The sequence below is a fragment of the Nycticebus coucang genome, chromosome 18, assembly GCF_027406575.1.
Source record: "Nycticebus coucang isolate mNycCou1 chromosome 18, mNycCou1.pri, whole genome shotgun sequence".
NCBI classification, from domain to species: domain Eukaryota; kingdom Metazoa; phylum Chordata; class Mammalia; order Primates; family Lorisidae; genus Nycticebus; species Nycticebus coucang.
In genome coordinates this window covers 14396196-14424012 of record NC_069797.1, presented here as the reverse complement: position 1 = coordinate 14424012, position 27817 = coordinate 14396196, and the positions used below count along the sequence as shown (strand labels likewise).

Here is a 27817-nt window from a genome sequence, read left to right as displayed (position 1 = left end):
TTCCAAAAATAAACACGATCACAAGATAGGCTCAATGTTTCAAATAAAACACCACCAAACAACAGAAGACAAAGAAAAGAGAGCTCTTGACAGAGGTCAGGCAAGAGTGAAAGAGAAGAACAAAATAAAGAAATAGGAAAAGAATGAAAACAACTGAAATTTTTCAGAGTTTAAGAAGACAGGATAAAGGAAATGATACCCTAAAACCTGGAAAATGTCTAGATTTAACAGTATTATAGAAAGAAGTGTAGGCATGAAAGACAAAGAAAATACACTGTGTTTGTAATTAGTATATCACGTGTTCTGAGAATGCATTATAGGTAATGTGGATGTCATGGAGTAAACTCAAAGAAACTGAAATGGTATAGTCTATTATACACCTGTAGGGTTTCAGCTACTGCCCTGGGGCCACAAACCTGTATAGCATGTCACCATACTGAATACTGTAGGTAATTATCTAAGCAGAGAAAAGGTACAGTAATAATATGGTTTTAGGATCTCATAAAACCACTGTCATTTATTGTTGTTGTTGTTGCAGTATTTGGCCAAGGCTGGGTTTGAACCTGCCACCTCTGGCATGTGGGGCTGGAGTAGGTGTCCTACTCCTTTGAGCCACAGGTGCCACCCCAAACCACTGTCATCTATGTGATCCTTTTATAGACCAAAATGTTGACATGTGGTATGTGATAGACAGTATTCTGGAAAAAAAAAATAGAACAAAACAAGCAAAATAGAAAAAAATAAAAAATTGAGTCAAAGTTTTGGACAACCATGTTTTGCAAAATTTCCCTTAAATTCAACCCTAAAGATGCCATAGAAACAAGAGACCCCAGCCTTCAGGTTAGGGAGAACATAAAAGCCTTAGAAAGGCAGGAGAAGTTTTTTATGTTTCAGGATAGGGGAGAAAAATGGTACCTTGGAGTAAAAGAGGACCAGTTGCTACAACAGGAAATAGGCCAGGGAGGAAGTCCTCCCCTGATGTTTGTCCTCCACAGGCTCCGCAGACAAATGAGTTAGGATGCAGGCAAGTGGCACTTACAAAGAAAAGTACCATGAGCTCAGGTACCTGCAGTTTCACTGAGGTAGGGCCATTTGAACTGGGAGGCAGGGGCTACCCAGGGAATAGTTGAGCCCCATATCTAACACCAGAGTCCCCCTGGCAGCTAGAAATCATGAAAGCATACAGGCTAGGACCTGGGGTTTCTCCTTTCCAGCTACATATTGTCAGCTAAGTATCTGAGAGCTCCCAGAAGCATGAACTCCCCAAGAAAAAGTAAACAATTAAGGCATGGAAACTACCAGTTTAAACTATTAGAGATACTGGATATAACATACACAATGGTTAAAATCAATTACTCAGTAGAGGTGTTAGATTGCAGAATGGATAGAAAGAATGAACTAGCAACATTCAATGCCAACAGAAAGCAGACTAAGTTTCATAAAATTCTAAGTGAAAAAAAAATAGTTTAGTATAACCGAAGAACTTGCTACCCAAATTTTTCAAATATAAAAAAGGCAACAGACAGGCATTCTGAAGCAGGTAAAACTTCAAAAATTACAGTGTCCATGAATGCATCTCAAAACAATAACAATGAATAGCAATAACCAATCATTCTATGAATTTCAGCCAACTATAATGTATCAAAAATGAAGTTCTCCTTGGTATCTACCAAGAATAAAAAAATCATTTCATAATAAGGAAATTTCTACTCGAATGTTTATAGCATCTCAATTCATAATCACAATGATGTGGAAACAGCCCAAGTACTCAACAAACCATGGATGGGTTAATAAACTGTGGTATATATGTGCCATGGAATACTACTCAGCCATAAAAAGATGGAGACTTTACGTCTTTTATAGTTACCCGGGTGGAGTTGAAGAACATTCTTCTTGTAAAGGATCTCAAGAATGGAAAAACAAGCATCTCCTATATTCAGTGCTTCCTCAGTGGGAGGAAGGGGCTCAGGAAACTCTCATGTAATGAGCACAATGTAGGAGTATAAGGCACACCTCCTGGTGAAAGACTTAAGTACAACTCAGACTTTACTTAAAAAAGGCAAGCAATTTAATCCAATTATATGTACTCTATATTAATATGAAATTTTAAAAAAATTTCTCAGATCTCCTGGCTTCTTTGAATCATATAAAAGTAAAACTAAGAGCAGAGAACTTATGGAATTGTAATTAAGTGTGTAAATATCATCAGTCTTGATCAACTATGCATTAGGTAATTTCTTTAAAGTTGAAGGGGCAAAAGCAAGTATGTGTGCTTTTGCACATACTGTGAAAAAATACTGTCTGTAAGTAAAATATATCATTTTAAAAAATGACTCTAGGCTGGGCATGGTGGCTCATGCCTGTAATCCTAGCACTCTGGGAGGCTGAGACTGGAGGATCATTTGAACTCAGGAGTTTGAGATCAGCCTGAGAAAGAACAGTACCCTGTCTCTATTTAACAAATAGAAAAATTAGCCAGGTGTGGTGGTGGGTGTCTGTAGTCCCAGCTATTTCAAGGCTGAGGCAGGGAGCTCCCTTGAGCCTAGGAGTTTGAAATTGCTGTGAGCTAAGTTGAGGCCAGGGCACTCTAGTCTCAGCAACAGAGTGAAACTCTGTCTCAAAAAAATAAAAAGAAAAAGAAAGAAAGAAAGAAAAAGTGACTTTAGACACACAGACACATGCATTTTATTTTCTTATCTCTCGAGGTACTTTTTATGAAACAATACTCCTAGGAATAAAGAGCCATTTATAATCATTCTTTCATTTTTAAACTGAACTTATTTATAGTGAACATTTTTTAACAACTCACATTCATATGGAAGGATCACTCATCTCATGGCAGAACATTGTTATTCAATGCTCTAGTTCAGAAAACAACAGAACAGACGAGGGCACTGTAAACTTTTTTTTGCTTGTATTTCCATCTAAGATTTGGCAACAGTGGTTTCTTCCGGAGAGAGAAAGAGGGTTTGGGGTCAGAGAGAGTTATACTCTCTATTTCTTAAAAACTTGATTTGTTGTTCAGGACTTGTAATAATTTTCTTCATCATTAAAAATTAAGAGTATGTTTGGATCACGATGGGAGCTATACCATAGAGAGTGAGGGACCCAGGTTGAGGATGAGGGGAACATGTGCAGGATGCCTGGTGATAAACTTCAGTGTTGCTAGAATGTTAGCATATTATTTTGAACATGTTTTGTTTTGTTTTGTTTTTTTCAGGTTAATGTGAGGGTATAAACAGACAAGTTACAGTATTTGAATTTGTTAGGTCGAGTCCCTCTTGTAGTTATGTCCCGCTCCCAAAAGGTGTGCCATGCATGTTTCACAACACATATGGACAAGCATATGTCAAAGGGAAGAGGAGAAAGCAGGTGTGGGCAGAAGGGAAAGTCCAGCTGTGATGCAGGCCCAGCATCCTGTGCTAGCCCCAGCTGAGCTCTAGTGCTCAGCCCTGCAGAGATGTCTGGAGCTGGGCTGGTGGGATCAGGCCTTTACCCCTACACTGCCACTGGCAGGGCACCCGCCTGGGAAGGGGCATACCTGTCAGTGTCCTTGCTCTCTGCAGCAGTGCTCTGCTGTCATGGAGTGGGGACAGCTGCGGGCTGTATGCTGACAGCATCCCAGGAGTTGGGGCAGCAAGTCCTTGCCTGATGGGGTCCTGGTGACATCAGTGTCCACCACAGGGAGACTGAAGACTCGAGGACAAAGAGATAAGGAAGTGCCTTGAGGTGAGAAGGACAGAGATGCAGGGTACTAATGGGATCGCTCTTTGGCCTGCATCTTCCTCCACTGTGACAGAGGGACCAGTCACTGTGGAGGCTCTGCAGAGGGACCTGTCGGTATGGAGGTTTTGTGGTAGAAGGTGTAGATCAGCCCTCAGGAGTCATATGTTCCTGAAGAAGGCTTGGGAGAGGCTGTCTCTGGGAGGAGAGAAGCATAGGAAATGCCTGTTTCAGAGATCGGGAAAGCAGGGCCCCTGAGGACACTTAGGAAGTGGGCAGGGCACCTCTGTGTCCACAGGAAGTTTGCAGTGGGAAAATTAAAGCGGGACCAGCCATCTCTCCGACGTGGTTCCTCCATCAACTGAGCCGCTCAGGCACTGGGTAAAGGCAGAAATGGCCTGGAGCATTTCTTGGACTAGGAGAGTGCACCGGAGTAAGAAGGGGCTCAAGGACAAATGGATAGTGGTGCTAAGGCTCAGAAGGGTCAGGCATCCTGACCAGATGAGGAAATAAATGCAGCTGTAGTGTATCGCGTGTCAGGGCCCTGACAGGTATCACACCCTTAGATGGGGCAACAGGAGGGGAGAATAATACTAATAAAAGGACTGCCCACAAAGGCGCTGGGGAGGACAGCAGGGGCTGCAGGGAGCTTTGGCTGTGGTAGTGTCTTTACCACTCTAGGCCTGAAGGGTGAGGGGCACAGTCCTGCTGGGACTTCCAGGGGAGGGCAGCGGCCAGGAGCGAGCCTGGGGCAGAGTTACCTTCCGCCCACCCCGCCGCCGTCTCCCCACCGTGCCAGTCTCTCCCTTTCTCCAGGAGGCCAGGGACCCCCCCTAGCCTAGGGCGGGATGCAATGTGGAGGAAGGATTTGGAATTAGCACCAACTTTACTCCTAAGGACAGGAGTTGACAAACCAATCTGGGCATCAAATTTATTTTATCTATAAGATGCGAGCAATCATCTCTCTCGTGCGGCTTGCAGAGGGGTCCGTGTACATGGCAGCTGTTATTGCGACAGTGCCTCCAAATTGGGGTAGAGGTTGCAACTGGGGCTGGTGGGCGCACGTTCTCCACGGCGCAGCCGGAGCTCACTCCAGGAAGCGTTTCTTTCCTATTAGCCACTCTCCCAAAGGATTCTTCCTCCCTGCCGCCGGCTTGGCCCTCGGAGGGGAAGGAGGTGCCCCGGCACCCAAGATATCAGAGGCTCGGGCGGCCGCAGGCGCTTCGCGTGAGCCAGGGGGGAGGGAAAGTCCACTTTCTAGCGCGCTCCCGGCACCCGGCAGCTGCGCGGCCCGGGCCAGCGCGCTCCCTGGCGGGCGGGCTTCCAAGTGGCTGCGGCTCCTCTGCCCTTCTCTGCCGGCCGCTGGACCAGGGCGGAGTGAGCACAGCTGCTAACCCCTGGGGGCCACCTCGCTGCTGGGGGCGCGGGAGGAGGGCCGGGTTCCGGTGGCAGGAACTGGGGCTCTGGGCCACCGGTTCAGGCAGCTCCAGGAAATGCCTGCTTCGCTGTCCCTCAGGGAGGAGTGGGGGCGCCTCGGCCGGGAAGGCCAGGGGTCTGGAGACCAAGGGGCCGGAGGGCTCGAGCGGCCGCGAGACCTCACATCCCGAGCGTAGGCTGGGAGAAACTCCACAAGGAAAATATTGATGTTTTGGCTCCAGTCCCCCATTTTACAGATTTGGACTTTTAGGGCCTGAGACTGGCCAGGCTGAGGTCATAGCAGGACCCTGGACAGTAGGGAAGGAGAGGCCGCGGAGGCGACCCGACCCTGTCCTGGCAGAAGGGTAAGGGCTGCTTCTTGGATTGGAGCCCTCAGAGGCGGTGGGTGCGCCCCCCCATTAGGTAATCCCAAATAAGCAAATGAAAATAAAACAGAAACCGACAGGTCTGCTGGAATTGAATTCTCTCCTTCCTACGTTTTCCTAGTGCAAAAATGTTGACTAAGTTTATGAGAGGTCAATCTTTCTGCAGGTTTTGGTCATAGTTCTTTATTGATGCCCAGGCTGCAAGCGGGAGTCGGGGAGGGGTTGGGGGGCTGCGTTAAGCGGGGCTGCGTTAACCCCCAGCTCTGCCCAGGGTTGAGCCTCGGATTCCGCATTTGCGGAATGGGACGACGAGAGGGAAGGCGCTTGCCCGGGAACTGCCCAGAGCTACTGGTGCCCGTGGGAATTTCGAAACGCAGCCTGAGACTCCCCAGAGCAGTGGGAGGAGCAGCCAGTCGGGTGGGTGAACAGGCCAAAGGGTCGGGTCGCCACCCAGGTCCCGTTCCAGCGCGGCTTCCCAAACCTTCCGGGTGCCACTCAGGCCGGGAATGGCCAACCGGCCTTGGGCGTGGAAGACCCTGGGCATTGCCCACACACACCGCGAACTCCCCCATTATTCTTAGCAGTGCGGGTTGAATAAACGCCGAGGGGGCTGGGCCGGCGACTCAGCTCTGGAGCACCAGTTCAGTTCTGCACTCAAGGCAATTTCCGACGCCCACGCCCACATCTTTTCCTCCACTCCCTCCCTCCTTCCCTTCACCCCCGGAAAAAGGAAATGTTAAATATATCGGGCATCCTTGATTTGTAATCACTCTCTTGTTGGACTTTGCTAACCTTCAGAACAAGGACTTTTTTTTTTTTTTTCCCATTAGAGTCATCAAAGTCCTTAAAACACGGTAAGATTTTCGCCCCGTTGGGCCTGTAGCTACCCACTTGGGAGCTACAATTGGCTAAACACACACCTACAATAACATGAATTTCCATGAAGTGATGAACAGGAATTTGAAGAAATGCCCTTCAGAGACACATTTCTCCAGCACATTTCAAAATAGAGTAAAAAAAAAAAAAAGAAAGAAAGAAATATGTTTTCTCATGTTTTAGAAGTCTAAAACAAATTGTTAATGAATAGATTGATTAAATTAAAATTGAAGGGCGAATAGGTCACTTCTAAAGAAAAACACAACATCCCAAGGAAAGAGGGGAAAAGGCTGGAAATATTCTCCCTGAGAATATAAATGGAGGAGCAAAATCCTCTACCTGAATTATTTTACCCTCAACATTTTTGTAGGAAAATGTCTCAGGCTCAAGTTAGTTGCAAAGAGATCGCCCGTAGCATAGCCGTGGTGGCCGCTTCGGTGTCTGAATCCCTCCTGGCCACCACCGCCGCTCGGGCGCCTTTCTGATTTCAGTCAGTCTGGCTTTCTCCTTTTGCGCACGAACTAGGGGAACCACACCCAGGGTAGGGTTGCAGACACTCGGGGACATTTGGGGACATTTACTCAGGAAGAGTACACGGGACCAGCTGCTGGCGGCTGGTCCTGGACTGCTCAGCAGAGCTGGGGTCGGTTCCGCTGCGTGGCAGTGAAGTGCGGCGCAAACGGCTGTTCCCGTGTCACCTCGTGGGCGACACTCAGCTCCCAGGGCGGCCCTGGGGTCGGAGACGGAAGAAACGCTCTGTCCCCGGAACCGTGGGTAGCCGGGCATTGGAGGCCCTTGACCCCGCAAAAGCTAGGTTACAAGGCATCAAAAACTTTCTGCATATGATTGGAACGCCCCCAAGGATCCTGCGCTTCCTAACTCTAAACGCCGGGGCAGGAACTCAGCAGAGCGCCGCACCCCTCGCCAGCGCTTTCCGCAGCGAGCGGCTACAGAACTTTGCCGGACGCGCTTACTCGACCCCGCCCCTGGCTGAAAATCTTGGCCAGGAAATAGATGAGGGTGGCTTCGAGTGGACTTTGACTGTTAAATAGGTGCATCTTGGTGATGGACGTGCTCCAAAATGACGTTTGATTAAAACAAAATCATGGCAAAAGAAACACCTAATAATCAGTGTCACAGGTCAGCTAACCAAACTGGTTCCTAAAAGGAGATTCTTGGCTTTAATATTTACTCAGGTAAGAAAGGAGATAGAAAATCCCGAATGTTTCCAACAAACTCTTGTCCAAATAAAACTTCTGCACATATTATACGAACGTATATTTCAACCAGAAAACTTTTTAGCATACTTCATCTCCTTGTTAATTTCTCCCTTGTCTCTTTCCAACTCTGCAACTTTCCCCAGGCACTTTTAGGAGATGTGAGAAACGTTTTCTTGAGGACCATTTACCCCATCTCCTGTTAACTGGCAGACGAGGGAGATCAACACCTAGCAAAGAATTAGGAGAGGGAAATGGGGGGCCGTTGATAGCGATTTCCAAATAGGCTTTCTACTCAAACTTTCTAAACCGTGTCTGTCCGGGAAAGTCCTCCTCCCTGCGAGTCTCGGGCTGGGTTTGGGCTGGTTCGGTGGCTGAGGGCATCTCGGGTACTGCCTTTCCTCCTCCGACTCCTTCCTATTCTGAAACACTACACATCAAGAGCCTGTCGGAGAAATATCTGAATGGGGACTCCTCTCTCGACATCTGGGTAACTACATCTGACTCCAGCGGAGGGAGTGCGGAAATGGCCACCGGTGAGAGTCGGACCTCTCTCCCGGCTCCGCCACTGCAGCATTCTTCCGACCACCCGCTCCTGTCACCAGTCCCTGGCGCCGCCTCTCTGAATCCGCCCCTTGACACGCAGCCAATAGCAACACCCGGTCGCTGTACACCACCCCGAACCCTTTCCACACCCCCATGTCTCGGGAGCTGGTTGGCTGTGCAGCGCTCCGCGAAGCGCCCGTATTTGCATAGTGCTCGGAGCTTCTGGTAGGTAGAGCAGCCTGTCACTCTGGAAGACCAGGCCCGCCCACCCCACCTCGGTCCTGGGCTCTCTTCCTGCGCAGTTCTGCTCCGCAGCCTCTGCAGGGAAGTGCCGGGGCTACTCTCCAGGCTCAGTTCTTAGGACAGCGAGGCGGCAGCCCCGGAGTGTAGCGGTGCGCGCAGTCCAGAGTGGCCAGGGCGCGGGAGTGCAACGTTGTCCGAGCGGGTCGTCGCACTACAGGAGCAACTCCTCGGCCAATAGTTACCGCCGTCCGGACTTTCCATTCCAGTTGCGGCTCTTCCCGGGCAACATGTCAAGAGCCGCAGACTCTACAGCTGCCGCCGCCACCTGGGGAGAAGCAGCAGCAGCAGCAGCGGTGTCTGCGGGCACTCGAGGGCAATAAACCGAGCCACACGGGAGTCAAGCAGACCGGGGTACCCTTTCTGCGCTCACTGCTCCCGCGGTCCCCGGCCATGTGCTGAGCATGTCCCTGGCCGCGCCCGCGGGCAGCGTATGGGGCAGCGCCTGAGCGGCGGCCGATCTTGCCTCGATGTCCCCGGCCGGCTCCTGCCGGAGCCGCCCCCGCCCCCGCCGCCGGTGAGGAGAAGGCTCGCACTGCTCTTCGCCATGCTCTGCGTCTGGCTCTACATGTTTCTGTACTCGTGCGCCGGCTCGTGCGCCTCCGCGCCGGGGCTGCTGCTGCTGGGCTCGGGGTTCCGAGCCGCACACGCCCCGCCAGCCCAGGCCACTGCTGGGGATGGGACGCCTCCCCGGCAGTCGTTCCGGGCGCCTCCAGCCACCCTGCTGGCTGCGGGCAAGGAGATGGCCGAGGGCGCAGAGAGCCAGGAGGAGCAGAATCCCGAGGCGCCAGATTCCCCCAGCCCTATCTCCAGCTTTTTTAGTGGGTCTGGGACTAAGCAGCTGCCGCAGGCCATCATCATCGGCGTGAAGAAGGGAGGCACACGGGCGCTGCTCGAGTTCCTGCGCGTGCACCCCGACGTGCGCGCCGTGGGCGCCGAGCCCCACTTCTTCGACCGCAGCTACGACAAGGGCCTCGCCTGGTACCGGTGAGTTTCCCCTCCAGGGGATGGGGCGCCGGCCACGATTCACACCGTGAACGAAGGGAGATGTGGCAGGGAAAGTGACAGGGGTACCTCAGTTCGCCGGGGGCGGGAAGGGACAGAGAAACACAGCGTGGGCCAGTGGCGGTCTGGGGTGCGTCCAGCTCTGTTTTCTCCACAACACGCAGAAACTTCTCCCGGAGCGCTGGCGACCCGGTGGTCCAGGGTGCCCTATAATTAATCAGGCGACCTCGCTGCAGGGAAGCGGGGCAGAGAGCGAGACTGCACTCGGTGGAAAAGAGGCACCCTCCAACCGTGGCGGTGTCCCATGCAAATCATATTTATTGCTTGGTTTTTCATTTTGCCTTGAGGAACCCGGGACGCTAGAAGGAGTATTCTGCGCCTCTCCGAACGCGGTCCTCTCCCTAAACCAACTTCTAAAACAGCTTCTGCTTCCCAGATGGGCATGGGACTGGGGTCTGCGGCGTCCCGTAGAGGCCGCAGAGTCTGTTAACTTTTTGTTACAGTCGGTCTTGTTAAGAGAGTCAGACCTGCGTCGCCCGCGAGCTGCTGGGGCTAAGGGAGGGTGAGCTGGGCGGGTGGCCCGGCGCGCTTGCCTGGCGGGCGGGCGGGCTACACGCAGAGCGTGGAGCGGTGCTGGTCCCTGTCGGGCAAATGGGCGCACTGCAGCGGGCGGCCGCGGCGCGCAGCTTTGAAGGCTCCACAGCGCCCAGAGCACGGCCCGCCCGTTTCCGCCTCCTTGGCGAGGACAGAGATGCTGAGAAAGTGAGAACAAGGACGCGTGTCTCCTCGGGCCCTTTACGAGTCGGGGGCAAAGGATATTTGGGCCCATTGAGAAACGAGGGTTGCTTTGAGGTCGCGCTTTCCGGAAATTCTATTCTCGAGTCGGGTTGTGGGTCAGGTTCCAAAGGGACATTGGCCCCGGGGTCATCATCACGACCTCTGCCCACCGCTTCCCACGGCTACTGGTGTTGGGGGTAAGCTGTTGTGTTGACAGAGCTTCGGGTGAGGCGATGGTGTGCAGAGTGGTCCAGACTCGGTTCTGGGGAAACCTCTTCTCGGTCTAGGACCCAGGCACTGGCCCCCCTCTCCCTGGTCTCTGGCCACCGACCCTGACCTCAGCTCGCACGACTCCGTAGTTCCCACCACCCCTTCAGGCCCGATTAGCTTCAAAGAGACTTAAGAAAACAGAAGGGAAAAGCAAACTGAGCCCCATTCCCTGTCTCCACCCCACTTTCGGGGCCGGTCGGAATGGAGAGGGAAAGGTGGGGGCTGATCCTGCGGATTACAGCCGCTCCTTTCCCAGCCTCGCCCTGCCCCCGTCCCCTTTGTCCTTACTGTTTTTATTATTGTCAGGAGTTGCCCAAAGAGGTTTACCCAGCCCTGACAGTCACCCTTCCCACCGTGCTCGGGCCGCGTCCTGTTCCCGGGAAACTGGTGATTAAGAGCCGGGTTCTGGAGCCCAACGCCTAGATTCACGTCCAGAGTCGTCGCCGCAGTGGAGCCTCGGTGCCCTCATCTGTGCGGTGGGAATGAAGCCTTTCCTGACCCGGCTGGGGAGAGCGAGCGCGCCAGGCGCGCGCGGGCCTCTCCAATTGTTAGCTGTTGTCATCGATTATGTAGTGGTTACTTCTCCCACCGCCACTCCCCCTCCTCCTGGGGTGATGATTCCGGGGTGGCAGGCTATAACTAGCGCCGGTCCAGGTGGAACCCGCCAGAGCCCGGAGGCAGCCTGGGATTGTGTGTGATCAGACACACTTGGGGCCGGTTTGGGAGGAACTGGCAGGAAAAGAACTGAACCCTTAATGTTAAGCTTTTTGAGAAGCACCTGGGGCAAGCTGTGGAAATCCCCATAGGAAGATTCACGCAATCTCTTAGGCGGCTGGCCTCCATCTGCCACGTTCCTTTTGATTGACTCAAAAAAAACGAATAAAGAACGAAGCCGCCCTGGAAATCCTCGCCGTGCGCCTGCGGAGGGGGAGCGCAGCCCTGGAGTTTGGGCGGGACCCGAGCTGGGTGGCTAGACCCGGGGAGCTTCACCAGTCTCCCAAGCCATCTCCCTCAACTGACAAGCTGGACTTCCTGGACTAGGAGGCTCAGGGCAGCGGCGGTGACCGGGAAGCCGAGGAGCCGACTGCACATGTAGCAACTGGCCCCAAAGACTGAGTTCCCAGCAGTGCCTGGCGCGGCCAGAGGGTTAGAAGATCTTTTCAAGGAAAAAAAAAAATGTCTAAATGCTTTCTGTTTAATTAAAAAATAATTAATAAAGAATAATTAATGGATGTCTGGGCAAATGTATGGGCTTCACAATTATTTTGAAGACGGACTTTTAAACTTTAAACAGACCCGCCCGGGGGAGACGCCTAAGGCAGAGGCCAGAGTGCACCCTTCGCGGTCGCCGGCGCTCTCTCTGCTTGGCCAAGATCTCTCGCCAGAGGTGGCCTCTTTTGTATCCTGGATCCATCCCTATAGTGGCAGCCAATTGCAGAAGAGAATAGATAGTAATTAACCCAGGGGAGTGACAATTCAGAAGCGTGTTTAAAATAAATACTCAAAACCAGAAAATATGGAAGAAGGGAGAGATTTTGAAGGCATTTGAGACCAAACAAACAACAACAAAAACCCACTGTAGGCATGTTCTGTTGGAGTGAGGTGGTGTTCTGTTTGTGAGTCCTTAATAGGTTTAAACGGTTGATACACAGCCCTGCTAGTGGCCTAACCAGTGAGCAGCCCAAGGCCTGGAGGGATTTGCATGACGTCTGGGAATTTGACTGCAGTTCCTCCTACTTGGCATAAGGAGACACCATCACTCAATCAGGAGGGGTCATGGTGTATGGCACCCACCGAGGGCTGACCTCATCACCGGCCAGAGAGTGGAAGCCGTTTCTATGGGCTGTCTATCTGCGCTGGAACACGAGTTGGTTTTACTCCGAAGTTTACACTTCCAGTTCATTATCCAGTTCTCTAGAATCAGTCCTCCCAGACTTAGTAGGTGCTGAGTAGCTTATCAGGTTATCTGGTGGAAGGGTGGCCTTCTGTTACATGGGTGTGATGGTGTGTGAGAAAAATGGGGCTGTGGGCCAGGACAACTTCACATATGCAAGGCCTGTACACTTAGGGTGGTAATATTGATTTAAACTTTGAATGGTCAAAAATGAAATATTTAATTTTTTTTGAAATATATAATTTTTAAAGTCTCTTTGTGATTTGGCTTAAATTGGTAGATTAAAAAATGTTTAATGACCTCAGTTCAGGAATTAAGTTAGCCAAATATTGTGTGACTATTATTTGTTGTATAGAAATATGCTGTAGGCCTTATAGGAACAGAAGCTCTTTCCCCACCTTAACTAAGTTGACACTTTAAACTGTAGCCTACATCAAACAAAGTGTGTGTGTGTTTGGCTTAATGTAGGTACCTAATCCTTACTGAATGTTTACCTTATGTGCCAAGCACTGTTTCAAGTTTTACAGGATTAGCAGATTTATTTGTTACAGTTTTGTGAAGTTTTGTACATTCCTGCAGATGAGGAAACAGAGGCACAGAGATGTTAAGCAACTTGACTAAGATCTCACAGTGTAAAATGACAAAAATAATATACCAACCCAGGCAGTTCTGCTACAGAGATCATTCTTTGCTGTGCTTCTTGCTTAGGTGACCCAAACAAGCCATTTGTGATATGTCATTAATCCAAAACTGGGTTTACTTTGAAGGAATTTGACTGTTTTCCAAGGTGTCTTCAGTGATCTTGATGTGGATTGTACATTGTGTCATTCACTTTAAAAGAACATCAACTCCAAACAGACGATATCTGAAGTTGGTAGCTATAAGTAGTGTGAAGACACTCACACCTCTGTGGCTGTTTCATTTTTCTGCACAGGACTGTTAGAAAGGAGACATTAAAATGACTAAAATATTCCCCAAGTATAGAGACGGAAAAACATAGTACTGTCTGTTTTGATTTATTCTCTAGTGCTTGGCCTTTTTAAGTCTGGGAAGTGTAGGCAGACATAGGGTTAAGTGACATGTTCCAGAACTTCTTGGAATTAATTTATTCATTTAAAAAAAGAGTGCCTCCAAAACAAGACTGAATAATTAACTTGTGCTGATTAACCAGAAGACAATTATAGCTAACACTTTGAGGAGATTCGTGTGGAATGATAATTCTAAAACCCAGTAACTTCAGAAATCTCTCTTAAAGGCGAATAGCTGAAAATAGCAATTTCCCCAACATTTTTAATCCAACCTTTGCTGAGAAAAAAAAATTTCCCCATATTGTCCTGGTCTCTTTCTAAAAATCTGGTGGCAAAGATCGTTTCTGTATTCACTGAGGGAATTTTAAGGTAAGATCTGATTGAGGATAATCAATTTTGAAGTAATTGTATTTTCTCAGACCTGGAGTTTAAACCAAGTATGTAACTCACTGCCAACCTGCTGGGTGAAGATCAAAAATATACATTTATATGCAACAATTTGAAATACAAACCATCATGTTCCAAAGCTGTCAAGATTTATTAGTAAGACAGTGTAGCATGTGTTGAACTCTGTTTTTAATTAGACACCTAAATTAGACCATAAAATGGTTGATTAATCTTTTACAAGTTGAGGGGAAAATATAACATAAATTAACCTAATCATAAGTGTTTTCCCAGATGCTCTGAGTTAATAAAATAGTCAATATTTAATAGCAACCTATTTGTTTTAGATAAATAAAATGCTAACATAGATGAATTAAATTATTATCTCCCAAATGATATGCTATTATTTGAACAGATCTCTAAAAACTAGGTTGCAGTCCATGTCTTAAAAAATATTTATTAAAATAGAATACTACAATTAGGAATTAGATGCTGGCTAGCTAAACTAGATTGTGCTTTTTTGATTATCAAATTATTGAAATTTTACAATTTAATATAGATTAGTATTCATGAAAGATTTTTCCAGCTGAAGTTACATAATTTGAAATTTTAAAGCATCTTGACATAGCTTCTGTGTTTCTCATTTGGTGTTTTATTTTTGTTTGAAGAAAAACTTTTTGGTATTTTAAAAAGTCAGTATGTCAGAAAACTTAATTCCAAATATGTATGCTAATCTACCTTTGTATTTAACACATATTCTGGCAACATAGGTTTTCTGGTTGTGTGGAATGACTCTTTGAATTACTAAAAGTTCACCAGGAATTTTTTAAAAAACAAACCCATCAGCCAGCTAGTCTTATGAATCAGGGAGGTAGCATTTATTTAAAGCTTCAGACTGAAATACGTGACTCAGACTACTTGCTGACTGTTTTCTATGTCAGTAGTTTTTTGAATACTTTATGTTCTCACTCTATGAACATGGAAATTAAGTTGATTGACAGAAACACAAAATGCCCACTCTAAAGGCAGAGGATAATGAGCATTTCTTTTGCTGTGAATAGAGTTAGTTTCCAAATAGGGCACCTCTCTCATTTATCAGCCCATGATTTCAGACAGTAAAGGAAATTTCAGTCCTAAGCTGTTGGGATAGTCAGGAATCCCAGCAAAATGAATCCTGCAAGTATGTGGCATATTTTCAAGCTAATGAAAACAATATGCTACCTACCTCAAATGAAAACATTTACCATGACAGAAAAGAAATGAGATACTGATATCATTGGAAACTAATTGTAAGTAGAGCATGAACTTTTTCTATTTAAAATATTACTTCTTATAATGCTCGTGTTGCTCTCAAACTGTGCCAAAACCAAACTTTAAATAAAATGGATGTTAGTACATGTTGATTTTTATTTCTGATTTTTCTTGTCAAGAGATTTGGAGGAAAGTTTAGAATGTGAGGAGCAATTACCATCTGAATAACGTGATAGTAAATAATTTTTATTGCAACCAAGAGGCTATGTGTTAAAATATTGCTAACGCTAATAAAACCCACCATTAATTTTCTTTGTACATACATGAGTGATGTTAATTTCCTTTATTATATTTATATCCTAAATTCTTTTAAATGCATGTTTAATACACATATCTTAACTTGAAAATATTATAAATAGATTAAGTTACTGAGTCATTAAAAAAATTTACTTCCATTGTGTCACAGATGAAATATTTTAATAACAAAGTCATACTACAAGGTCTTTGCCTCACAAAAAAGTGCTATTTTAAAAAATTTCTAACTCTGTAAAGGTAGAACTGGTTAAAGAGGACTGCCAGAAAGTAGTTCATATTTTCTGAACATTAGGAAAAGCGCACACCATTCATTGTTGGTATAAGATAATTTTCTTCTAAATATGGCAAATGTGAAAAAGTAAGATTCAGGCTTAACATCAAGTTGATTTTATTTCAGCCCAGACTATTTCTTGCCAAAGGGTCACTATTTAAGACTTTTAAACACCCTTGACTAGAATGAGAACGATTCCATGTGTGTTCACTGAGCAACTTGGGATGTATGATTCAGAATCCCTCTTTTCTCCCAAACTTTGCTTCACACTACTTAACACGGTTACACTTGCTTAGAAAACCATAAAATGCTGAAAGATGGTTCTGGGTAATATGAGGTTTGAAGAAGCAAATGGAGAGTGAAAAAAACTTTGGGAAGAGAAATGAAAAGAAACAGATTTTTTTTTTTTTTTCTGGCACACTCTTGGTTTAATGAATGGAGTGGGGGGAGAAGAGCCTTCCCCCTTTTTCTGGTCTGGTGATGCAAATGTTCAACATGGCCCCGGGGTGGGGGAGTCCCCCGACTGTGCCACGTGTCTGTTCGTTTCCGGCAGCTAGAGGAGCGTTCTCGGAGGCATCCCGTCCTGAAGGGGGACCAAGGGCGCGGCCAGCGACAGAGAAAATGGCTCCGAGACTGGAGACTGCCCGGCCTCCGGGATCAGTCAACGCGTTCCCTCTGTCGCATGGTATCACTGCAACTGGCCCGAGGGCCGCTGAGCGGTGGAGACAGATGGCAGAGCTTCGCCGTATGAGGGGCGGGGCGGGCGGCCGGCTCCGGACGGCCCCTGCCCCAGCCCCCGCGGGTGCTGAGCCAGGGCCACGTGACCAGCCGGCTCTCCGGCTTCACCTGTTGGGCTTAGCGGCTTGGAGCGGCCCGCGCTCGCGGTGGGCGGTGCTGGAGGGATCCATCCCATGCCGATTGGCCAGATCGGCTGCCGGGAGACCAATGATGTTCTGCCTGTGCGAAAGCTCCTCCCACGGGGGGGTGGGCCACGCTGACGCTCCACCCCAGCTGGAAGGGTGGGTAGACTGTCCCCGGGCTCCGCAGCGACGCGCAGCAGCTGAGTTAGTCCTGAGCTGTCTTGCTTTTTCAGCTGAGCTTATCTGCTGATCTATTGTAGTCTCTTCTCTCTGTTTTTCTTTCCTGTTTGTCCCTCTGCACAAATTCTCTTGCTTTTTGGAGCGAAGGTGTCTTTTCTCGGAATGCTGTTCTCTGTCGAGTGACAGACCTGCCTTCCTTGCGTCCGTGGCCGACAGGACGCGGAGCTGAATTCATTCTTTAGAGCTGAAGGAGGGGACTCTTTGTCTTTTCAGGGCTTTATTTTGGGGCAGAGGATAGGGAGGGGTTGCTGGCATGGAAGAGAATCCATTGAGTCAGTTTCTAACTAGCATGTTTTTCTTTTTTTTTCCTCCCTTTCCCCGCCCCTTACTCTCTTTGGGAGAAGAAAGTAGGTAATCCTCAGTACACCCACTTCTGTAATAGGTGCCTGAAAGGCGATCCAGAAAATTCAGGAGATAGCTAAAAATAGCCACATTGCCTGTTAGTAACGTTAAATGACAAGATGAAGAGAGAAGTGGGAAGGACTTGGATGCAGAGGACAGGCGGGAACTAGGAAGGCCGGTGACTTTCAAACCTCTTTCTGATTCCTGAATCTCACCTGGATTAAGACCAACTGGCCCATCGCTCTCCCCAGCGCCTTCGTGCTCACTCTGCGAGTCCCCCTGGCACACCGTCAGGGCCTTGCGCCACAGCCCTGCAGCTGCCTCCGACCCCCAAGACAGGGTCGATGGGAAGGGTCTCATTTTATGGGCTCTGATCCGTCAGTGGACTCAGCCCTGTTAAAGCTGCCTCTTCTCAGGAGACACTGCCTCTTCCTCCTTGGCACTGAGTAGTCTGTTGTGGATTTGAAAGAGGAAATCTTTTTTCGTGCACTATTGGGGGAGATGTAGGTAGATGACCCATATACAGAGGTCAGGAAGCACTCAGAAGACATGGCTGATTGCCGTGTGAGATGTTGAGAAAATGCAAGATTTGGTTTATACTTCCATTCAGTCTCCCTGGGGAAACACACACACACACCATGCAATCCAGATCACTCCTGGTGCCTTCCGCCAGCTGAGCAGCTTCTCACTGCCCTATAAAGGACTCTGGGACATAAAAACCTCTTCTGGCTGGGTCCAGCCCTTCCTCTTGATGTGCTGGTCCCTGGTGCCCTCCAGTCTGATTGTCCCACAGTCTCCAGGCACTTAGCGTATGCTCCTGCTGCCAGTTAACACAGATACACAAAGAAGTAAACATCCTGTTGCCAGCAAGAGCTTTCACAGAACCCCCAAGTGGGTCGTGAGTGGGTGTGGGTGGAGGGGGAGACACAGTAAGGTAGCAAAGAGATTGTGACTTTTTTTTTTTTTTTGAGACAGAGTCTCACTATGTCGCCCTCTGTAGAGTGCGGTGACCTCACAGCTCACAGCAACCTCAGACTTATGGGCTTAAGTGATTCTTTTGCCTCAGCCTCCCAAGAGCTGGGACTATAGGCACCTGCCACAATGCCCGGCTATTTTTTTGTTGCAGTTGTCATTGTCATTTAGCAGGCCCTGGCCGAGTTCAAACCTGCCTGCCTCAGCTTATGTCGCCCGTGCCCTATCCACTGAGCTATGGGTGCCGAGCCAAAGAGATTGTGACTTTATCATTGATTTGATATCCTTAAAGTGGGAAGCCAAAGGTGACGGTTTAAAATCTTTTTTCATAGCCAATGAATAATACTTTCTTAAAACTCATGTTTATGTAATTATTTATCTAGCAAGAATTTGTTGAGCATTTAAAAAAATAAGAATTTATTTTTTAGCGCAGTTTCATGTTAACAGCAAAATTAAGTGAAATCTCCCTTACACCCTTCATTCTGACACACAGCTTCTCCCACAGTCAACATCTCCTTCTGAGCCATACTTTTATTGCAATTGGTAAACCTTCATTGACACATCATTATCACTCCACGTCCATAGTTTACAAGGTTCACTGTTGGTGTTATACATTCTATAGTTTTGGACCGATGTATACTGACATATGTCCTACATTATAGCATCATGCAGGTTAGTTTTGCTGCCTTGAAAATCTTGTTTGAGTGCTTGCTCTTAGCAAGGGCTGGACATGCCGTCCTTGAGGCACTGAGGAAGTATAAAAGCCATGAACTTGAGAAGCCTCTTTGGCTTGGTGAATTGAAATCTATAGGCTCAAAGAGGTCTCCAAGAAATACAAGCACAAACATCTAAAAACCATTTTTAGGGAGAAGAAAAACAATGAAATGATATAGTGAAAATTTAAAAATGTGATTTTGTATTTTAATTTTCTAGGAGCTGTCTAAAAAGAGCTAAGGAGGTAAGAGGAACCAAAAAAATCAGTGACTGTGTGATATAACAGGGAAGAAAAGGTCTTGCAGCCTGAATAAGCCTGGGCTTGCTGTGGGCCTGGGGTGGGCCAGGCATGCATTTAATCTTAAGAGTGTTCCTTCCTGTGTGATTTCCCTTATTTTTCGAAGGAGGAAATGGAAGCTCACAGAGGTTGCCTAAGGTCACACAGCTGTATCTGTAGATGGGTTTGCTTCTTGCACCCCAAGAAGAATGGAATGCCTCTCTGAGGACCCTTCAAACTCCATGGAAGGAGGGTCTATACCTGGTTGAAATTCAGCGTGTTGTTCCTTCTGGATCAGTTTAAGTATCTCTTATGTTTCTTACCCCACCAAAGACAGACTTTTCCAAATAAAATCACCCCATGATTACATTTTCCCCTCCCCTTTTCTGTCCCTATACCTAATACTCTTTTACTTTACCACAGTCATTCCTCAGACTGTGTCCATGCTTCAGCCTCCTGTCCATGGAGGCAATCTTCATCCACATCACCCATAGACCAGCCAAGCATAATGTGTCATCCCTGTAGCCCTTGCTCCAAAACTACCATCTGTGCACTGGACTCCCCTTCTCTGACCGCACTCTCCTTCTGTCCCCTCATTTATCAGCTTGTCCCTTCTGCCTTGCCTGTTCCTCAACACTGCCTGCCACAGCCATGCTTCTGAGATTCTCAGCTGTCAGGATCACACTAAAACCCTCCCTGCTTATACTCTGTGGCCTGTTGCCCCCTTGTGCATTGTCTGACACTCTAATTACCCCACCTGTGGGGACACCTTGATTTGTATTGTCCCCAGAAGCTGTGCATAAGAAGATCTTATCTTAAAGCAGACCTGGCCCACCCTTGACCAAGAGCTTGGCCCTTAACTCTGCATTTTACCAGCCTTGCTAGTCATCACCCTTCACCCCTGCCAAGACCTGCTGCATGCGTTGTCTCTTCTGCACTGCATCCTCTTCCTTCCAGCACCAATCTATGTAACTCTCTCTCCCTCCACACAGGGAGAAACTTCAGAGATACGGAGACGCTTATATGAATATCATTCTGTTAGCCACTTCCCAACGTGACCTTATTTTATCTTTTCCCAGACTCTTTCCAACCTTGCTAAGGAAGTGTCGTATTCTCTCTTTTTGGTATTGAGGGAAATTTCAGACAGTCACAATATTTTATCTATAAATGTAGCCTGTGAGTTATTATGGTCAGATTATTATTCATGTAAGTATAAGAAAGTAAAACAAACCAGACGTGTGTAACCTGATGGATTTCCATAAGCAAAAAATACAAGTATATTGGTAACAAGATGGAGAAGGGCAATTCAAGAACCCCCAGAGCTACTCTCATGCTCCCTTCAGGTCACTGTCCCCATCCCAAGGACAAACCACCATCCTACTTTTTAACTGCCACTGATTAGACCTGTTGAACTTAATATACATGAGATCCTGGAGTCAATATTTGTAGGGTTTTTAAAACATGTGAGTTCATCACCAGCATGGACAGGCGGGGTGATTTCACCTGCAAATGCAGGCTGGCCTTTCTCATGGCCACGGTTGGCTGGGCCTGTGGGCAGCGGACACGTTCTCTGTCACTACATTTCCTCTGTTGCTGCATTTCCCTCTCAGCTCTCCTTCTTGTGTCACATGTGGTCAGCTTCTCTCATTTGCTATGAGAGTGAGGAGCTGCAAACTATTTTCCTATTTGTTTCAGGTATACACATTTCAGGATTGAACTTCTGCAACCCAGTTCATGGAGGACGCTCTTGTTAGATTTGGGCATGAACTTTTATCTATTTGACTTCTTTTCCCTTTTTTTTTTTGTTTTTTTGAGACAGAGTCTCACTCAGTCATCCTGGTTAGAGTGCTGTGGTGTCATAGCTCACAGCAACCTCAAACCCTCGGGCTCAAGCAGTCCTCTTGTCTCAGTCTCCCATGTAGCTGGGACTACAGACACCTGCCACAGTGCATGGCTCGTTTTTCTATTTTTAGTAGATATGGTGTCTTGCTCTTACTCAGGCTGGTCTTGAACTCCTGAGTTCAGGAATTCCACCTGTCTCGGCCTCCCAGAGTGCTAGGATTAACTTCTTTTACATTTTATACCTTTATAGGGAACCTAGGAGAGGTTGTATAGAGGGCTGCTTAGCTAGATGTTACTTACAATCAACATTATAAATCATTTTCAGTGATGTGCTTCTCCTGTTTATTAGTTGTTTAGTTCCCCCACCTGACTCTTCTATCAGTCCCCCCACTGGCAGCTCTTAGAGCCAGCCCTTGGCTTCCTGCACTTTGTGACCGTAAGCAAGTCATCTTATCTCGGGTGTCAACATTCTCACAAGTTCAATAGAAATTAGACACATCACTGTTTCCTAACCAGTGCTCAGCAAAGTCTGTTTTAGGACCACAGTTTCCCCCAATCTACTGTGGATCGATGTGTTGTCCCCCTGTGTGTGACATAGCTCACTCCTGCTGTGCAATTAGCCATACACACACTGGCCTATACCCTGCCCTGTGAGTTCATTGGTAATGGCCTTGGGTGGTGTAGCAATGCCAAATTACTTAAAATAGTTTCAAACTTTTCCTTTCAGGTTTTGTATTTATCTCCTATTGGACAGTTTTCAGGGATTCTGAAGACCATGCTTTGAAATCCCCTGTCCTAAATTATATCAATGAACAGAAAGTTCCAGAAAAATTAACAGGTGCTATATAGAAAAGATGTTTCCATGTGAGTATGTTAAAGGCCTTGGGAAGATGTACTGTGGTTAAAACAAACTAAAAATCTGTATATAAATTAAAGTAATTAAAACTATGTTTAAGCTAGACCCTCCTCTTGTGTACAGAATCCTATTTTTAGTCCTACCTACCAGTCTCCATAGGAGTTGTGTTTGTCTAGATGTCACTTTGGGCCACATTAGCAGAACAGGTCTCTGAGGTTTTTGCAGTTCTAAGAGTTTGACCCTGCTCCAGTGCTCTTGCTGTCCTCTCCCATCCGGCCCTCCTTTACTTCTTGGAAGAGGCCCCCCTTCCTATTGCCTAAGTTAGACCCCCACACATCTCTCCCTGGTGATGTTGTCTCAATCCTAATGTGTTTGCATACTCCTCCCTCCCCAGATGATTGGTGCAAAAAGAATAAGAAATGAGAAGAGGTGGTTGCAATAAATCAGAGACCCTGGATAGAAAGCTACTGAGGCCGAGGCTGAGGACAGGGAAAACAGCGGCTGCTGATGAGGATTTCAAGTTGGGTCTTGTCGAAAGCCTCTTTGGTAGGCTCCCACTTGCTGTTATTCCCTGAGCAGGCTAATTGTAGGTTCAGCTTTCCTCCAAGCAGCTTATGTCTGTTTTCAAAGGTAAGCGCCCCGTGTCGTTGGTGTTTACGGAGCAAGATGTTTGATGGTTGCTGGAAAAGGGGAGGCTTTTTTCTACCCTGCCTGGTGCAGCCCAGCTCTTGTGATCTGTGTATGTTTTCTGCCAGCAGCGAGAAGATTGGGCACCCGGGATATAATGTGGAGGTCTTTGCTAAATATAATAATACGAGTGCCACCTATAAACATTGGCAGCCTTGAGGTGGAAACAAAGCCAAAAACCTTTTTTTGTTTTTTAATCCTTTTTCCCCTTTTGTGTGGCCAGGAGAACACTTAAAAGTATTCTATAGTCACAGAGCACCGGAAAGAAAGGAAACTTTCAGATTAGGTGTCCCTGGGAAAGGAGGAGAGTAGAACCTTTCAACAGAGGGTGATGGGGATTGATTTACCTGTTTGTATAAAACTTAAGTTACAGGAGTGTTTGGATTTCCTCTGCAAGCACTCTGAACTTGCTCTGGTGATCTTGTTATCTCCTGATACACTTTCCATAGAGACCTCATATTTGGGGAAATTCTAACACATGCTTGGGTCACCTCTGAACCTTCACCGTGGGCCCTCATTCAGGAGGAGGCATTTGGCAAGGACATTTTACGTGATCTGCAGGTGAACAGTTTCACACCAGGGTAGAGTCTTCAATTGCATGTAGTGGACTAGCTTTTCATTCTTATCACACTTCCCTTCCTATAAAGTTACATATCTTTTAAAGGGATATTTAATACTCACCTTCTCTTTCCACAGGGCCTTGTGAAAATCAGGCAATAACAAGGTAGCCTTATTGCCACTTCATGAGCAGAGCACCTAGATAGCACTGCTGATGGAATGGTGTGATGTCTACCATTCATTCATTCATTCATGATTTTACCCACCAGGCAGTTTTTGAGCACCTAGAATGGGTGGAGCAATACGCAAGTACTTGGGAAAACAAGGTGTTAGGCCACCGTCAAAATCCTCAAGGAGGGGCGGCACCTGTGGCTCAGTGAGCAGGGCGCCGGCCCCATATTCCGAGGGTGGCGGGTTCAAACCCGGCCCCGGCCAAACTGCAACAAAAAAATAGCCGGGCGTTGTGGTGGGCGCCTGTAGTCCCAGCTACTCGGGAGGCTGAGGCAGGAGAATTGCCTAAGTCCAGGAGTTGGGGGTTGCTGTGAGCTGTGTGACACCATGGCACTCTACCGAGGGCAATAAAGTGAAACTCTGTCTCTACAAAAAAAAAAAAGAAATCCTCAAGGAGCTCACAGACTTGGTCAAAAGGCTGTGCTCAGAAGTGTGTAGAAGAAATACTGTGAGAGCAGAGGGGAGGGAATGCTATCATCAAGTAGGGCTTTGAGGCATGCATAGGAGTTCACTGACTCAGTGTTCAGAAAGCTGATATGGGCATTTAGGGCAGGGAAGCTCTGTATGAGAAAGACCCAGGGAGGCACAGTAGAAAATTGTGAGTTGGAAAGAACTCAGATGGTGTCAGGGATTGTGGAAGACAGGGACTAGGAGGCTGGCTTAGAAGTGGAGAGGCTAGAATGTCATGTTAAGGAAAGGGCCTTCATTCCACAAGCCAAAGGGAGTTTTTCAGGCCAGCACAGCTTTCCATATAAAAAAATTTCACAAGCTCAACATGAACTGTGCATTCAAGCCCTTTTCATGTATTTTCAAGAAAAATGAAATAATTTGGTATTTCTTGCAGAAAAGCTAGAAAACGCACAGATGGTTCTAAGATGAACCATACTTGGCCCTTCTGGATAATTTGGGTGAGGCCCTCTGTTCCTGGAACAAGCAGCTCTTTTGATGGTCCTCATAAGAATGGACAGAAAAGGTTTGGTGCCCATAGCACAGTAGTTATGGCACCGCCACATGCACTGAGGCTGGCGGGTTTGAAGCTAGCCTGGGCCAGCTAAACAATGACAACTGCAACAAAAAGCAGCTGGGCATTGTGGTTGGTGCCTGTAGTCCCAGCTACCTGGGAGGCTGAGGCACGAGAATCTCTTAAGCCTCAAACTTAAGTTTGAGGTTGCTGTGAGCTGTGACGCCATGACACTCTACCGAGGGTCACATAGTGAGACTCTGTCCCCACCCCCCCCAAAAAAGGTGGACAGAATATACTTTATCATTCCTGCTCTCTGTCAATGCAGAATCCACACACCCCTCTCCCTAGGTAGCTTGGATGACTATCCCAAAGGGCCTTGGTTCTGTGGTTTGAAGTTTGGAGAAAAGGAGCTATCCTTCCCCACTGCCAGCTCAGTCCCAGAGCCCAGCTTCTCCAGCCTTGCCAACCCCTTCCTCTCCCTTAACCAGTTCAGCGGAAGACACCTGTCATTTCCTCGCCAGGGGCTTCTCAGCAAGCAGAGCAGGCCAGGGAGCAAGGGGAAGCCACAAGGCTGCCGCTCTCTGGCCCAACCAGGCAGGGCCAGGGCAAGCCTTTGCCCTGTGTTACCAGGTTGGGAGAAGCCACATTTGGCACCTTCCTGATTGCCACCACTCCCAGTGAGGTTCGGTCCTATTCCCATCACTCATTGTGGAAGAATTCAGTCAAGTTCAGGGACCTTGCATGTTAGCACATAAAAGTGATCGCAGTTCATGATCTGGCTTAGAATTGTGTTGCCCTGTCCAGACTCTATTCGTTTGCAGGAGATACAGAGGAGGCTGAGAGGTGGACAATTCAGGAGGGTGCAGCCAGGGTGCTCTGGTGAGGGGGCTACCAGCATGAGCCAGGCGGCTCCCCATCCTGGCCCTGTCCACTTCCCATCTGTCTTCTCTGACAGAATGTTCAGTCTTTCATGGTTATTTTTAGGATTGTTTCCTTCCAGTTCCAGCTGTAAACCAAAGTATAGAACAGGCCCATGACTATTTTGTGTTCTGTAAAAAGAGCATTTGCCAGGCAGCAGATGTACCAGCTTCCTCAAGATTCAAGTTTTCATTGAAAACTGAGGTTTTCAGGACTTTGAAGCCACCTCATCCTGCCCAGATGGTGTCTTTTGGGGAGATAGGCTTGGGGGATGGGAAGTACAAGGGCACGCTACTGAGGGCTTGTGTTTGATTAGCCTCCAGAAGTGGCAAATGGATCACAGGTCCCAGAAGCTCAGGGTGTGCAGAGGGGAGCACTTGGTGGTCTGGGCTGCAGGTAAAGATACTGCCCGAGGGTTTGCATGTTCAAGGTCAGTGGTGGGCTTAGGCTCTAAACATTGGCCCCTCCACTCATGTTTAACACGTGACCTCCGTCAAGAATTTTCCAACTGCTTGTTGCTTGTCAGTTACATTCTGGTTTGGATTTGGTGCTGCTTTGTCTCAATTATAAAGTCCTTTGTCTTCCCTTTACTCAATAGTGTGTACTGAGAGGACAGGCACCATGGTGTACCCTCCCTGCAGAGGAAACCAGCCTCAGGGAAGTCCCTGAAAATTACATCCATATGGAAAGTGGCAGTTGGTGCCAGGAAGAGAGAGGCTTCAGGTTGATTCCAGAGACCTCTTGGTCTCTCTGTGTTTGAATGCCCAGTGGTTTTGGTTCTGTTCCTTATAGTTGCATGTTGATTTTTTTTTTTTTTTGGAGACAGAGTCTCACTATGTCACCCTCAGTAGAGTGCCATGGCGTCACAGCTCACAGCAACCTCAAACTCTTGGGTTTAAGCGATTCTATTGCCTTAGCCTCCCAAGTAGCTGGGACTGCAGGCACCTACCACAATGCCTGGCTATTTTTGTTGTTGTTGTTGCAGTTGTCATTTTGTTTAGGAGGCAGGGGCTGGGTTTGAACCTGCCTGGCTTGGTGAATGTGGCTGGCGCCCTAACTGCTGAGCTACAAGCACTGAACCAGTTGCATGTCGATTTTATTAATTTGTTGAGCATCTACTCTGTGCTAGGCTTTGTGATTCAAAGATTTATTCATTTCACAGATACTACTGTGTGCCTATTTTATGAGCACTGTTCCTGCCCTCATGCAGTTTGTATGCTAGTACGGAGCTGGGGAAGTGAAGAAATAAACAAGCAGACAATCAAAATATGATATCACCGAGAGTGAGGGGAGAGACTTGATGGAAAAAAAGGGCTAGTTTAGGCAGAAGGCTGTTTTAAAGAGGTGACATTGAATAGAGACCTGACTGATGACAGGAGATTATCTGGGTCTCCATGGGGAGGGAGCATGTCCCAGTGAGAAGTACTGTGGCCGAGGGGGGAAAGGTGGGAGGAAGAGGAGGAGGAAGGCAGAGAGGCAGATGTTAGTGTGGGATGCTAGTCGGGGGTGTCTGTGCGTGGAAGGGACTGGGTCTGCTCTGTGTTTTAGAAAAATCCTGACTATGTTGTAGAGACTTGACTTAGAGAATGAGGTAAGAGTGAGGGGAGAAGGTGAGGCTTCTAAATATGGTGTGGCGTGATGTATGCAAAACCAGAAGTAGGTCAAGGTAATCCTGCAGAGGGAGGAGTGATACAGTCCATCCAGGTGGGGGAGGAGCTGCACCGGGAAGGCTTCGGAGAGGAAGTGGCACCACAATGAGGTTTTGATGGATGAATAGGAGTCTGTGTGCAGACCAAGTGGGGAAGGAAGGAGATATTTTTGGCAGAAGGAATACATGTGAAAAGGCAAGGACATTGCACGAGGAAGTATGGCAGGTGCAGGGAAGAAGCCGCAGAGGAGGTGAGGGTGAGGTAGGGTGGTGTGAGAGGCAGTGAAGCCTTTTGTGAATGAGGCTTTGTGTCCTGAGATCAGAAGGTAACTGTTGATAATAAAGGTTATCCTGCACTTTCTTTTTTCTTCAAGTATTTTAACTTGGGGTGAGAATTGCAGGCCACAGAATGGTGATAAACAGGAATTGCTTTTGCTGGTGGTCAGAAAAGATGCCATCCAGAAAAAAGGCAAGGGCTGGAGATCCTCTCAGGAGATGTTCCAGGGTCCACGTCCTCGAAGCTTGTTGCTTTCTTCTCATCTAGAAGGAGACTTTCATTAGGGTAAAGCCATGTAATTAGAAATTGCACTTCTTAGCTCTTTGGACCTACTGCATGAACAGCCCCGTGGCTGCTCCGTCCCAGCATTCTTAGCAGCAGAGCAGGGCCAGGCTGCTGGTGCCAAAATGCCAAACCTGGTAATTGGGAGGTGGCTGTGCAGGCACACACCTGTGCTGAGCGTGCAATTAGTGCCCTCTGCTCCTCTCACTGCACGCAGCCTGAGCACCTGGGGCATGTGTGCATAGTCCTTACCCCCGCCCCCCACCGCTTCTCTACATCCCCCACACCCTTTTCTTTCTTTCTTTCTAATCTGAACATTTCTTTCTTTCTTTTCTTTCTTTTTTTTTTTTTTATTATTCACTTTATTGCCCTCAGTAGAGTGCTATGTTGTCACAGCTCGCAGCAACCTCCAGCTCTTGGGCTTAGGCCATTCTCTTGCCTCAGCCTCCCCAGTAGCTGGAACTACTTATTTGAATATTTCTTACTCTGT

General features: G+C 47.6%; 1 protein-coding gene across 2 annotated transcripts in view; it reads left to right on the top strand.

Annotated features, from left to right (window-relative positions):
- Window positions 1–7602: 7602 nt before the first annotated feature.
- The window catches only part of HS3ST3B1 (heparan sulfate-glucosamine 3-sulfotransferase 3B1), a 57796-nt gene continuing 37581 nt past the window's right edge, over window positions 7603–27817 (top strand). For both annotated transcript variants that reach the window (XR_008375599.1, XM_053570014.1), the window contains exon 1: window positions 7603–9451. Coding sequence is in view for 1 of the 2 variants with exons in the window: in XM_053570014.1 (XP_053425989.1) it covers window positions 8898–9451 (554 nt within the window). In the remaining variant the exon portion in view is untranslated. The remainder of the gene's footprint in view (window positions 9452–27817) is intronic.